The 13,180-nt window shown below is 35.9% G+C and overlaps 1 protein-coding gene across 1 annotated transcript in view; it reads right to left on the bottom strand.

The window, feature by feature from the left end:
* Nucleotides 1–4,091: 4,091 nt before the first annotated feature.
* Nucleotides 4,092–13,180, bottom strand: part of MORC3 (MORC family CW-type zinc finger 3) — a 42,543-nt gene continuing 33,454 nt past the window's right edge. Inside the window, exons 15-17 of the mRNA XM_026664217.2 lie at nucleotides 9,079–9,934; nucleotides 6,201–6,361; nucleotides 4,092–5,366 (exon numbers count right to left, since the gene is read on the bottom strand). Of these exons, the coding sequence (XP_026520002.2) occupies nucleotides 5,213–5,366; nucleotides 6,201–6,361; nucleotides 9,079–9,934 (1,171 nt within the window). The 3' untranslated portion in view covers nucleotides 4,092–5,212. The remainder of the gene's footprint in view (nucleotides 5,367–6,200; nucleotides 6,362–9,078; nucleotides 9,935–13,180) is intronic.

Raw genomic sequence — 13,180 nt, 5'->3', positions numbered from 1 at the left:
GGCGCTGCTCATGTACCCTGGCAAAGCAGGGAGGGAAGCTTCAGAATGAAGCAGTTGGCAGAGTTCTGGAATGGCTGGAGAAATTCTCCTTGGTTTTTCTCCACTGCTCTCCAATTCAATCCTCTTTCTGAAAATGTCTTCAACACAAAATTTGAACTTGTTCTCTTTTTGGGAAGTTTTCCTATTGGCAGAATCCTAAATTCTTTTACAACTGTTTTTTTTTTTTTTTGCAAATTTTTATTGGATCGGATAGAATAAAAAACACAGAAGTCAATATGTGTGTGATTTATTATTAGAAAAAAAAAATGTATGTCTATTTACATTTATTCCTGTCATACATAACATGAGAATGTTTTCACCATTTAGTACAAAATATATACATTTCTCATTTATTTCCTGTAAATAAAAAGTCATTTCCATTTATTTCCTTTTCTTCAAAATGTAAATGTACAGTATAAATTTAAATAATGTTTTCCATACAGACAAGATTTATTTTACTCAGACTTTACAGTACATTCAATGTGAATAAGAACAAGAAAGGGAAAAGAGAATTTTCTATGCCCTGTAAGGACATGATGAAAGAATTAAACTTAATAGACTTATGGAGAAAACTAAACCCAGAAGAGAAACAGTTCACATATTATTCAAATCCACACAAAATCTGGACCAGAATAGATATGGCCTGGATGGATGGGGAATTGGCCAATGAAATAAAAGAAATTAAAATCCTACCAAATGAATGGGCCGACCACAACCCAATACAACTAATTTGGAGAGATAGGAGAAAAACAAAGAAAAGATGGACACTAAATACTCAGTTAATAAACGAAGAAGAGTACATTAAGAAGCTGAAAGAGGAATTAAATTATTTTCTAAAAGAAAATAATAATGAAGCAACCACTAAAACAAAATATTTGGGATACAATGAAGGCAATTATAAGAGGAACAACAATCTCCTATAATGCCATGAGAAATAAAAGAATACATGCCCAACAAAATAAATTCCAACAACAAATTAAAGAATTAGAAATACAACTTCAAAAATCCCCTAAAAACCAGAGAACACAAAATCAGTTAATAACAATTAAACATAAATTGAACTTACTTGAACAAGATAAAATAGAAATTAACTTGAAAAGGTCCAAACAAAATTATTTTGAGCATGCAAATAAACCAGGAAGATGGCTATCCCATAAACTTAAAAAAGTGAAAGAAAAGAGATTGATACACCAACTAATGGATGAGAAAGATGTCTTACAACATGAGATAGAGAAGAAAAAAAGATATCATTTACAACTATTTTCAAAGATTATATAAAAAGGAGGAAGTTAATGAAGATAAAATAAGAACTTACTTAGAGGAGACGAATGACAAGGTAATTGGAGAGGAATGGATAGAGTTATTGAATAAAGATATTACATGGTCTGAATTGAAGTCAGCAATGGAGAATCAAAGTAATAACAAATCTCCAGGACCAGATGGGATTCCGGCAGAACTATATAAAGCAATATTGGAACTAGTAGGACCACTGATGCTGGAAGTGTTTAATGAGGTACTTCTGGCAGCCAAGATGCCGGACTCGTGGAGGGGGCGCTGATTTCGCTAATCCCGAAGGAGGATGCAGATCATAGATACATCAACAACTATAGACCGATTTCACTTTTAAATGCCGATTATAAATTGTTTACTTCTATCATAGCTAATAGAGTAAAACAAGCTTTAAATCCACATATACACGAAGATCAAAATGGATTTCTTCCGTCCCGACAAATAAAGAACAATTTAAGAACCGTTATCGATGTCCTAGAATATTATGAAGCCCACCCGAGAAACAATCCGCACTCATGTTTTTAGATGCTGAGAAAGCATTTGATAACTTAAATTGGCACTTTTAATTCAAAAATTTACAATATGAGTCTTGGCACCAAATTTGAAAACATTATAACAACTATTTACAACACACAACAGGCTAATATACTAATCAATGGCGAACAAACAGATCCAATAAATATAGAAAAAGGTGTCAGACAGGGCTGCCCTCTCTCACCTCTTCTTTTCATTTTTGCCCTAGAATCACTCTTAACACGGGTTAGACAAAACTCTGAAATTAGAGGAGTGAGGGTCAAATCAGAAGAATATAAACTACAAGCGTTTGCTGACGATATGGTTTTCTTTTGGAGGAACCCATGGAAAAGGTTATAATCTAATAAAAGAATTAGAACAATTTGGCACAGTGGCAGGATTAAAAATTAATAGAAAAAGACGAAATTAATGACCAAAAATTTAACAGAAAACCAGAAGGAAGAATTAGAAACAATGATGGGGATACAGGTAACAAAAAGGGTCAAATATTTAGGAATATGGTTAACACCACAAGGTAAATCACTCAAAGAGAACAATTATGATAAACTACTTCAACAAACAAAGAAAGATTTAGAATCCTGGAATAAGTTGCAGCTTTCCTTATTGGGCAGGATTGCCTCGATTAAAATGAATATATTACCAAAATTTCTTTATTTATTCCAGACAATCCCAATTAAGTTGTCAAAAATTTTTGAAGAATTAAATAAGATCACACTTAAATTTATTTGGCAGGGGAAAACCCAGGATCAATGTAAAGGCCTTACAAGATGCGAAAAGTAGAGGGGTCTAGCCCTTCCAAATTGGGAATTATATTATTCGGCAGCTATCTTATTATGGATAAAAGACTGGGTGAACTTACTTAACAAAAGAATTTTAGCATTAGAAGGGCATGACCTCCAGAGAGGGTGGCATGCCTTCTTATGGGAAGTGGGGAAACCCAAGCAGTCTTACTTTCATAGACACCTCATTAGGGACTCATTATTAATTAATTGGAAAAAATATGCAAAAAACACTATCTAAAAATTCGATCTGGCTATCAACAATGGAGGCAATGGTACATCCCAATAATTTGGACATAACAAAAATGATTAAATATAAAGATTTATTAGATCCGCAAGGGAAATTAAAAACTCGACAAGAACTACAGGAACAGGGATTTAAAATTGATCAGTGGTTATATATACAAATCCATAGCAGATACAAACAAGATATAAAAGACTTTGGAATTTATAACAAACTGCAGTATTTAGATAAAATTTTACTAGGATCAAACAAAAGAACATATCCAAATTCTATAAATACTTACTGGAAGTAGAATTAGAACAAGAGATAGTCAAAGGGAACATGATAGCCTGGAGCAGGAATGTCGGAAGAAGTATTACATTATCAGAATGGGAAAAGATTTGGAACAGAAATATTAAGATTACAAAATCGGCAGCATATAAAGAAAATACATACAAAATGTTTTATAGATGGCACTTGCCCCTTCGAGGTTGGCGAAAATGAACCAAAACACGAGTCCAAAATGCTGGAAATGTAAAAGCATAGAAGGAACCTACTTTCATATGTGGTGGTCTTGCAAAGAAACCCAGAAATATTGGCAAAAAATCAGAAAATGGTTGGAGGAGATAACCAAAGAACAAATCGAATACAAACCAGAGTTCTTCCTACTAGGGATCTCTGATAAACATTTACCCAAAAAGATGAAATATGTAACAATTCATATCCTAACTGCAGCCAGATTAGCGTTTGCCCAGTGTTGGAAATCACCCTATGCACCTACAGAACAAATGGTCATCCAGAAAATATGTGATTGTGCAGAAATGGATAAATTAACTATAGCACTTAAAAACAAAGAGGCTTCAACATTTTACGATAATTGGAACTCTTGGTATAATTGGTTAGTCCAGAGATAAACTGCTTAATGGACAATGGGCAATTTAAGCATAGATATCGATAAGATGTGTGTATTCAAATTAAGGTAGGAGAATTGGATCTTGCAGACTGTCAAAAAGGATATTGTCTGTTTTTAAACGCATCTTTTTTTTCTTTTTTCTCTTTCTCTTCCTTTGTTTCTTTCTTTCTTTACATCTCCTCTTCTCTTTCTTTCCAGTTTGTAAGACCGAGTGTTCTTTTTTTGTTTTTTTCCTTTGTGTATGTAATGTCGATATGTTTTTAATTGTAAATTTAATAAAATTTATTTTAAAAAAAAAAAAAAAACACAGAAGTCAATATGTGTGTGATTTATTATTAGAAAAAAAAAATGTATGTCTATTTACATTTATTCCTGTCATACATAACATGAGAATGTTTTCACCATTTAGTACAAAATATATACATTTCTCATTTATTTCCTGTAAATAAAAAGTCATTTCCATTTATTTCCTTTTCTTCAAAATGTAAATGTACAGTATAAATTTAAATAATGTTTTCCATACAGACAAGATTTATTTTACTCAGACTTTACAGTACATTCAATTATCAAATAATAATATGAATAATGAACAACATATAACTATAAAGTTAAGAAAAAGAATGTGGAAAAAATAAACCCTTAAAACTTATTTTGATAAAACAATCATTTATTCAACAAAACATAATCTGATAGTGTAACAATCATTATGCAATACTTTTAATCAGTATTTATAATACATCATCAGGTATCAAAACTCAGAAATACTCATAGGCCACTATAAAATGTTAATAATTTGGGGAAAATGCTACTTGACAAAATTGCCAGTGTTTTTTTTTAAGTTAGTTAAAAAGGTATCTAACTCAATTTACAGTATCTGTGATTAATTTCTGAATGCGTTATAAAAATTAAATCTATAAGAAATGCTGAAAATTCAAAAGGGGTAGTAGAATGAACCTGTAATGGCATTTGAAGCACTTGAAATTAGGAAAAAACTAGACATGGTGTTAAGACTGTCTTTCTATTAATAGTACCACACATGTACATTTTGATTTTCATCAGGTATGCTAAATAAAATATTAACCCAAGTTTCCTTTCCAATTTGGCCATGACAAGTATCCTTCTGTCACCACAAACCCTAGAAAGCAAATCGGCTATAGTTCCTTCACAGACCTTGCTTTCAGGAGCTGCTATATGCCACAGCTATTGTCATAACCACAAGAGTAAGGAAAAAGTTCCTTCCATCCCTGCATGATGTCTTCACTGGAGACATTCACTCTTTTTGTGGCACTATTAACACTTTGAAAATCCAGCTGAAACATTTCAAGAATATATTTAAACCCTTAAATGATTTGGATTTATTTTATTTGCGGGTTTGAAGCTTCACAATAGTTCATAAATTTGAGCATAGCACGGATGTGGCAGTGGAGAAAACATTTAAGCACTACTGATTTCATTCATATGTTCTACAACTTGTCCTAGAATTTCATCAACCACATCAACGTCGTAGTTCACTTGTTTCAGGTCAAGATCGGGCATTATTGTTGCCAGTAGCAGTCCCACATTAACTCGCAGTGATCGCAACTTCAGGCTACAGAAGAGACAACATTGAGTACGTTAGTTAAAATGTTATATAACTTTTACATACAATTGTACGTATAACTTCAACACTTAATATATTTCCTGAGCATTTTATTTTTCCCTTTATTCTTTCATAACTTATTCTAAAATATATATTAAAGTACCCGACATTGAAGTGCATCTTGGCAATGTGGTTGATGAACAGAGAAGAGCTTTGAAAAAAAATTGTTCTGAACTAAATAAGAATGGCCCTGATCTTCAAAACAAAGTTTCAGCTATTCCAGAAATCTTGACAAAGCGTACCAGGAGTTTTGTTTAACACTTTTAATTGCATAGGGCAAAAATTGTGAGAAGTGCCCTGCTTAAACCACTTCTATGCTTAAGAGCATAACTCACAATGCAAATTGTTAATGTTTCTTTTGACTCATCATAGTACAGTGCAAAACATTTTTAGTTTATACTATTTTCAAAATACTTAAAAATGGTCAAAAAATGTTTCAAATAAGAACCATTGCTGGATATTCTGAATTTGAAAAGCTTTAACTCACAATATATTGCCCACTCCTAGCAGACACATGGATAGATACAGCAAAGATTAAGGAGGTAAAATTTTAGGTGAAAATCATAATGGAGTCAGTGGTTCTCAAATTTTTCTTAGCCTTTAAATGTTAAGATTTAAACCGTAACATTTATTCATGCCTTCATGAACCTCGTGTTTGACATCATGGTCCCCCGAGCGTCTGAGAACCACAATTATAGATAGAATTTGGAACCACTGGAGTAGAAGTTTCAGGTATTAATGAAGATTTTAATATGTTTTTCCATGGATATAAAAAATATCTACCTTTCCCCATCAGAATAATTTACAGGTTCAAGATTACTCGCTACAGAATCATTTGTTCGTGCAACCATTTGTGGAGTAGAAGCTTTTAACTGTCCAATTTCTGCTTTTAGTTCTTCACACTGAAAATTCAATTGGTTTTTTTCCATTTCAAGGAGTTCAATCTGAAAGAAATAGGTCAAAACTTTCCATTCAAAATATTTACAACTGTGTATTTAAATTCTGCATATTTCTGATTGTGCAAAATCTTCAAAAGGTTTGCAATGCTTAAGACTGCATAGATGACTTCTAGGTTTTTTCATGGCAGCAGCTTCTGAAAGTTTGCATGCAAGATTTGCAAACAATGCAGTTATTTTAACAATTCAGAAAGAGTATTTACTTATACATTACGAAGTACCTTTTTTGAAGGCTTCACACAGTTAAACACATATAAGTTAGTGAAGCAAGTTTAATATATTATTGTTGTTAGTGTTATGCCATGCAAAAACAAAGCAAAACAAAGGCCCTACAATAAATGATAATGTTCAATACATTTTTATCGTACAGTCTTCTGATTATTTACATTAAAGAAGAGCAAATAATTTCTACTGTATATAAATATCAAGGCCCAAATAAAGAATGGAAGCAAGTAACCAGGTGCTCTCCAGATTTTTTAAAAAATAAGTATTCTCAACAATTCTGTATTTCATGGCCTGACTAAGGCTGAAGGGAGTTGTAGTTATAAATGTAAAAAGTATTGGACTATAATACTATATACTGATATAGTATCATCCAATACAGTACAGCATATTGAACTTTTAATATGCTGTACTGCTGAACAATATACAGTACAGCATACTGAATTCAGATGACCTTTCAAAGGTTAAAGATAGGTTGACAGACAGACACAATCTCTTTTTTTGTTGACTGCTATTCTTCCAACATTCAGAAGTTAAACAAATGCAGACTGAAATATGGAATCAAATTTATTGTTTTTTTAAAAAAGAAGGAAGCCATAAGGAGCTGTTTGAATTTTGGCCAAAATATTAATCTTGCCATATCAGTCTATAGCACTAATAGTTTAATTTAATATTCAAAATATAAGCAACTAAGATTTAATCCATTAATATTACAAAACTATTTTTAACAAAATCCAATGTTTTAAATAAACACAAACCTATGCACACCTGGAATAAATCAAATTGAAGACATATAATTCATATGCTCACTATTGTAAATGCAAATTGCTATTTTGGAGAATCAATTCTTAACTTGAGACTATATGAACTGGAAAAAATCATATGAATTTTATATATGAATTATATATGAATTTTATATATGAATTCAACACTTAATGCCTTTGTTGCTACTTTTGACGTTGGAAAGTGGGATTGTACAGATTTTTGACAAATTGTTGGATCCTCAATGTGAACGCTAGCTTTTGGGCTGTAAGCATTTAAAGTATCGGTAATCTAGGTGTTAGCAGCTAGTCAATCTTATCTAATGTCAAAAAAACCAAGAAGAAATGGACCTGCTTAATAGTACTTGGATGAAATACTAGGGATTTTAGGCTAAACAAGGAAGCTGAAAGAACACCCGTATTGTTAATAAGAAAACACATTGTTCATGAAGTCACTAGGAATCAAGACTGAATGAAAATCTTCATTTTATGTATTGTTGACTACTCAATTCTATTTAGGAAATAAGAACTGCAAAGCTGATGCCTTGTAGTAGATAGTTAGATTAAACAATCAATACTGCCTTTATATCAAAATGTGGGCTACTTTTTATTTACCTACCATGTTTCCCAGAAAACAAGGTTTTATTTTCTTTTGGGCCCCAAAATAAGCACTTGGGCTTATTTTCGGGGAGGTCTTTTTCATCACAAGGCCTGGCCAGGCCAGGCACCCTCCCCCCACCCCCCCAGTGCGCACAGGAGGCAGCAACCATGCAGAGGCCGACTGCAGCAGGAGGCAGGTGCCAAAAGAGCATAGGTGGGGCGAGAGAACGATCTGATCAAATGCCCATCTCTGGGGGGGGGGGGGAGATATTGACTGGCGGGAGGCTTTTCACTCAGCTGCTTTCCCTCGTTCTTCTCCCTGCTTCTCCTCCTCCTGCTTCAGATACAAGCTGCACTTTTTGTCTGTCCATTGTAGCACTCAGGTTTTACTTTCATAGGCTTGGGGGATGGTCAATCCCTGTTCGTGGCGCAGCACCGAGATTTCCATAGTGTAGTGGTGCGTGGCACAGTGAAGACGGAAGACAAACCCCCCCACCAGACCACACCAGCCTGGCAGTAGGAAACCAAGTGGCGCTGAAAGCAGCTGAAAGTGTGGTGTTCAAGCCCTTGAGCTGCTTTCGGCCAGGCTACAGGGCCCTCAGATAAGCTGGTGTAGGGTGCGTGGGGCAGCTCTGCACCCCCAGCAGCTTGATTTTTACAGCTGCGCCTCACCCCACCTAGTACAACCAGATGGTGAGAAGGGCTTAACTAGGCCTTATTTTTTGGGTAGTGCTCATTTTAGGCCCATGCATGAAAATCGGGCTAGGGCTTGTTTTCAGGGTAGGTTGTATTTTCTGGGAAACATGGTAGTTTTTTGTTTTTATTAGATGTGGTAACCCACTGAAGTAGAAATAATGTACTTTTATTTAGACTCAAGCCCTACTTAATTATGAATTTACAACTAGTAATGGAATTTTCAGAAAAATAAACGTGTTATACACAAGGCGCAGGACAAATCTAGACAAATGCAGCTTGAGAGTAAATTAAGCTACAATGCATCAATCCTACCACAGAAATATTTGGTGGAACAAAATTAAAAATGCAGTATTACAACTGCAAAAACTGAGAAAAAAATAATTACAATCAACTTGGCTTTATTACATATGCATTTGTAAAACTTACCTCATTTTTATACTGATCTCTTTCAATACTGCACTTGTCCAGCTGTCTGAAAACATCATCCAGCTGGACAGCCATCTCATCAACTTCAGTTTTACTTTCATTGTTTCTACACTTAGTGCATTCAGATTTTAAATTCTGTAGTGTAGTACATTGTTTTTTCAACCATTTAATCTCATTCAATGCCTGCTCATACAAAATCAAAATCTCCTCCGGACTTTTTCCTTTAATTTTTTCTAGTTCATCATCTGACAGAGTGCTATTTGTTTCTGTTGACTGATGGCTCATTTCCTTTTTCATGTGCTTATCCTTCATTTCCACAATTTTTTGCTCTAATGTCTTTACTTTTTTGAACAACACTTTATATTGTTCTTCATATTGTTCTTTTTCATTTTTGGCTAATTGCAACTGAATATTTAATTCATTTATTTTGCTGTCCACATCCCCCAAAGCAGACTTGGAAATGCCAGCAGGTTCTGATATGGTCAATTCAGGCTCCGGTCTGGATAGCTGATTCTTTTCAACACTGACATCTTCTTCTTCTTTCTTTACTGCAAGCCACTCTACTTCTGTTTGTGTAGCTGCAGTTCCTTTTGTACATTCTCCTTCTGAACAAGCATCTTTGCTTTTGGAATCTTCTCCATCATCACCAATATAATCCAAATTGGCACCACCTTCAACTTTTACTATTTTGATGTCACATTCTTCTGTTGCAGGCTTTGGAGTACTGTTCTCCTCCAAAATGATTACATCATTGTCATCTTCATTAACATTTTTTTTGTTCTCAAATGCTTGGCTAGTCACCCGCGTGATCTTAATTTGTAGTGGTAAATCAGAATTAGAACGTTTTCGTTTAAGCCTACAGAAACAGCAAGAGATGTGTATTACACCAACACTTTTAAAAATAAAATTGTTTCTTTTGTATTGCTTTCTAAATAGAAAGTCCATTTAAACAGAGATAATAAATTGAAAAGTTCTTGCAACTGGTGAGCCTGCACCCTTACAGAAAGAATAAGCAGCTGGATATTGGTAGTTAATGCCTCTTTATGGGTAGGATAGGTGCCAGTTGCCTGGAAAGATATGCTGATTTGTGCACTGAAGAGGCATGGTTTCTAGACTCACGTCAAGGAAAATAGATTGAGTACATATTCAGAAGCCTGCTAGCCCTAGAACTGTAGCAACTTTGCTTCTCCCAAATGAATAGACCTGCGGATGAGCAGATGAAAGCTGTGACAACTTGGATAATATCGCCTGAGCAGAGTCACTGATAGTTGTCACTTGTAAAATTACTGTTGATTGCTATAATTTACTTTCTATGACATGGCCTTGACAATACCCAGAACTTTCAATTAATGGAAAATATAACAGCTTGTGTACTACCTGCACAGGTAGTCCTTGAGTTACGAACGTAATGGAGCCTGCCTACTCCATCTGTAACTCGAGATTTTGTAAGAGTGAATCTCGTACACTGAATGACATCACTCCCTGCTTTCGCCCACTCATTTGATAATTTAATGCATGGCAAACGCGTGGCTTGTTAAGTGAACATAAGGTATCTCAGGGTGGGGAAGGCCATGGGGGGCCTAGTGAGGGAACAGGCCACCTACTTCAGACCACCCAAGACCTCCCCCAACCCATAGATACCTCATTCTCCCTTCCCTGGGGTCCCCACAATTGCTTCCCCCCCATCCTGCCATGCCGGTTGACCTATCTTATGAAGATCTGTCTCCTCTCCAGCCTGTTTCTTTGCCTGCTCCCTTCTTTCTTGTCAGCAAAGGGCTTGACAAGGCCTTCAGCACCAAAAAAGCAATCCGAGAGGCCTTGTCAAGCTGATCGGTGGTGAGAAAGCAGCCTGACAGGCTGCACGCAGCCTCTCGGGCTGTTTTCTTGTCCGCAAAGCGCTTAAGGATTGCGTCCCTGTAAGCTTTGACAGATCTTTGCATAAAGCCTTTGCCTGTAGGAACAGAGCTTTGGAGGGACGTGCCTGTTTCTCCCCAGCTGCACTGTTGCCAACGAAGGCTTTTTGCAAAGGACTGCTGAAGCCTACAGGAACACAATCTCCCTGCAGGCTTTGCTAAGGAAATGGCAAACGGAGGGAAGGCCTTAAGGACTGAAGACTAGGACCGAAATGGCAAATGTCCAGGCATCAATTCGCAGAGAATAGAGGCCTAAAGTGTGAGATTACACAAGACTGATATCGTGTGATCTCGTGGTATATTAGGCCTCTGTTCTCTGCGAATGCAGACAAAGAAACCACGACAGAGAGATCTTTGCAAAGTAAGTCAGTCTCCACAAGCAAAGTGTCCGCAAAGACCCGGCCCCGGGGAATGGGGGGGGGGGGAAATGTTGCACAGAGCCTCTGTGTCACTTGTAAGGATGAAAAACTCTCATGGTGCTGCAATATGCATAATTTCGGGATTTGTTCGTAAATGCTAGGGGATGCTTATTGTGTAACTTTATCTATAAAAACAATTGGGCAGCTGGGTATCATTGGGACTATCTATCCCAGGACGAACTCGCTTATCCAATATGTGTGCCTTGCTAGATGGGAGAGGCCACAGAAGCAGATTTATTTGGTGGCTTCCCACTTTGGAACAATCTGCCTTTTTCTCTCATGGTCTTTGAAAGACAAACTCAGCAGAGGAACAATTTGCTTAAAAATAAATTTGGCTGACATTAAAACAGTGACTTGATGCTTAAAGAAGAGGTGTTTTTTTTTTTAAAAAAAAGCTAACACAACTTGTAGAACACAACAGGGACACCTTAGGAACTATTAGAACAAGCAAGAAGACCTCTAAAATTGCTGCAAATGCTGAATTAACAGAATCAAGACTAATAATTAAAAGGGAAATCAGGTTATTAGGTGGAAGGATAGTTACTAAGGGATTCTGCTTTTTCTTAAGTAAACAAGATCACTAAACTTTCTTCTGACGCCTTATTAGTAGGAGAACTTTGTATCCCCATCCCTACCTCGCCTGGACAGCTACAATAAACTTGGCTCAAATCATACACTAATAGGGTAAGGGGACTGCTGCAACGGCAGCCATTACTAACTCTGTGACTTGCCTGTGCTGTTTGGGGTTATGAAGCTGGCAGTTGGGGTTTTTTTGGTCCCTGGTCACATGGCCAAACAGGATCCGGTGATTTTTTGCAGCCCGGATGGTGGCAAGTTTGTTTGGTTTTTTGGGTACTGTGTGGGCTTGAGGACTAGTGCTAGAATTGCTTCTAAGTATTTTAAAATATTCTTTTTTTGTTATTCTATAGTACTGTACTGTTTGTAAGCATTTTGGGAACTGCTCTGCTTTTTAAATACTATACTTTGCAAACTATTGTATTTGTAAGTACAGTACTTTGCAAAGATAAAATTTGTTTGTGTCTGCCTTGAAACTGCTTGTAGAAATGCTAGCAAGCATCTAAACAAAGCATTATATAATTGTGTTTCCTTGCTTTTATTTTGGAGATTAGTGTATATTACTGTTCATAGATTTTAAATTTAAATTGCCTCCAGAAGTTATGGGTGCACATCATTGGAAGCTTTTAAGAGTCTGGATAGGCATTTATTAGAAATATTCTCTTGTGAAAGCAGTGGGTTAGACTAGATGACATCAAGGTCCCTTCCATCTCTGTTACTGTTGCAAGCTGAAAGTTCTGTAAATCTCTCCCCCATCTCCCTCAATGCCTGGCTGGAGATGCTAAAGCTAATTAATGACAAGTGTTGCTTTTTTTTTTTAAGCAACTGCAACCTGAGAGTTCTGTAAATTACCCCCCCCTCCCCCAAGAAGCTTGAGCTGATTAGCAGCCAATTGTTTTTTTTAAAGCAACTGCAATCTGCAAGCTTCCTTGGAGGCAATTTAGTTCCACAGCCTAAGGCTGCATCGGAATCAGCTGATGGGTGGTCAGCAGGAAAACCTCTCAGTTAGCGATGGCAGCAATCAATTAATGAATCCAAGGAAACAGTGTCAGATCTTTGTTAATTTAATGATCCATTTGATTCAATTAAAGAATTTGATTTTAAAAATTCATAAAATTGAGTCTGAATCATTTGATGAATTATTTGACTTGCGAACCTAATGGGCAGGCTTGTACCTCAAGGACTGCTGTAATT

Source organism: Notechis scutatus, chromosome 5 (assembly GCF_049901735.1).
Source record: "Notechis scutatus isolate UNSWTSFEM ecotype Mainland chromosome 5, rNotScu1.2, whole genome shotgun sequence".
In the NCBI taxonomy this organism is placed as follows: Eukaryota; Metazoa; Chordata; class Lepidosauria; order Squamata; family Elapidae; genus Notechis; species Notechis scutatus.
This window is presented reverse-complemented; position numbering and strand designations above follow the sequence as displayed.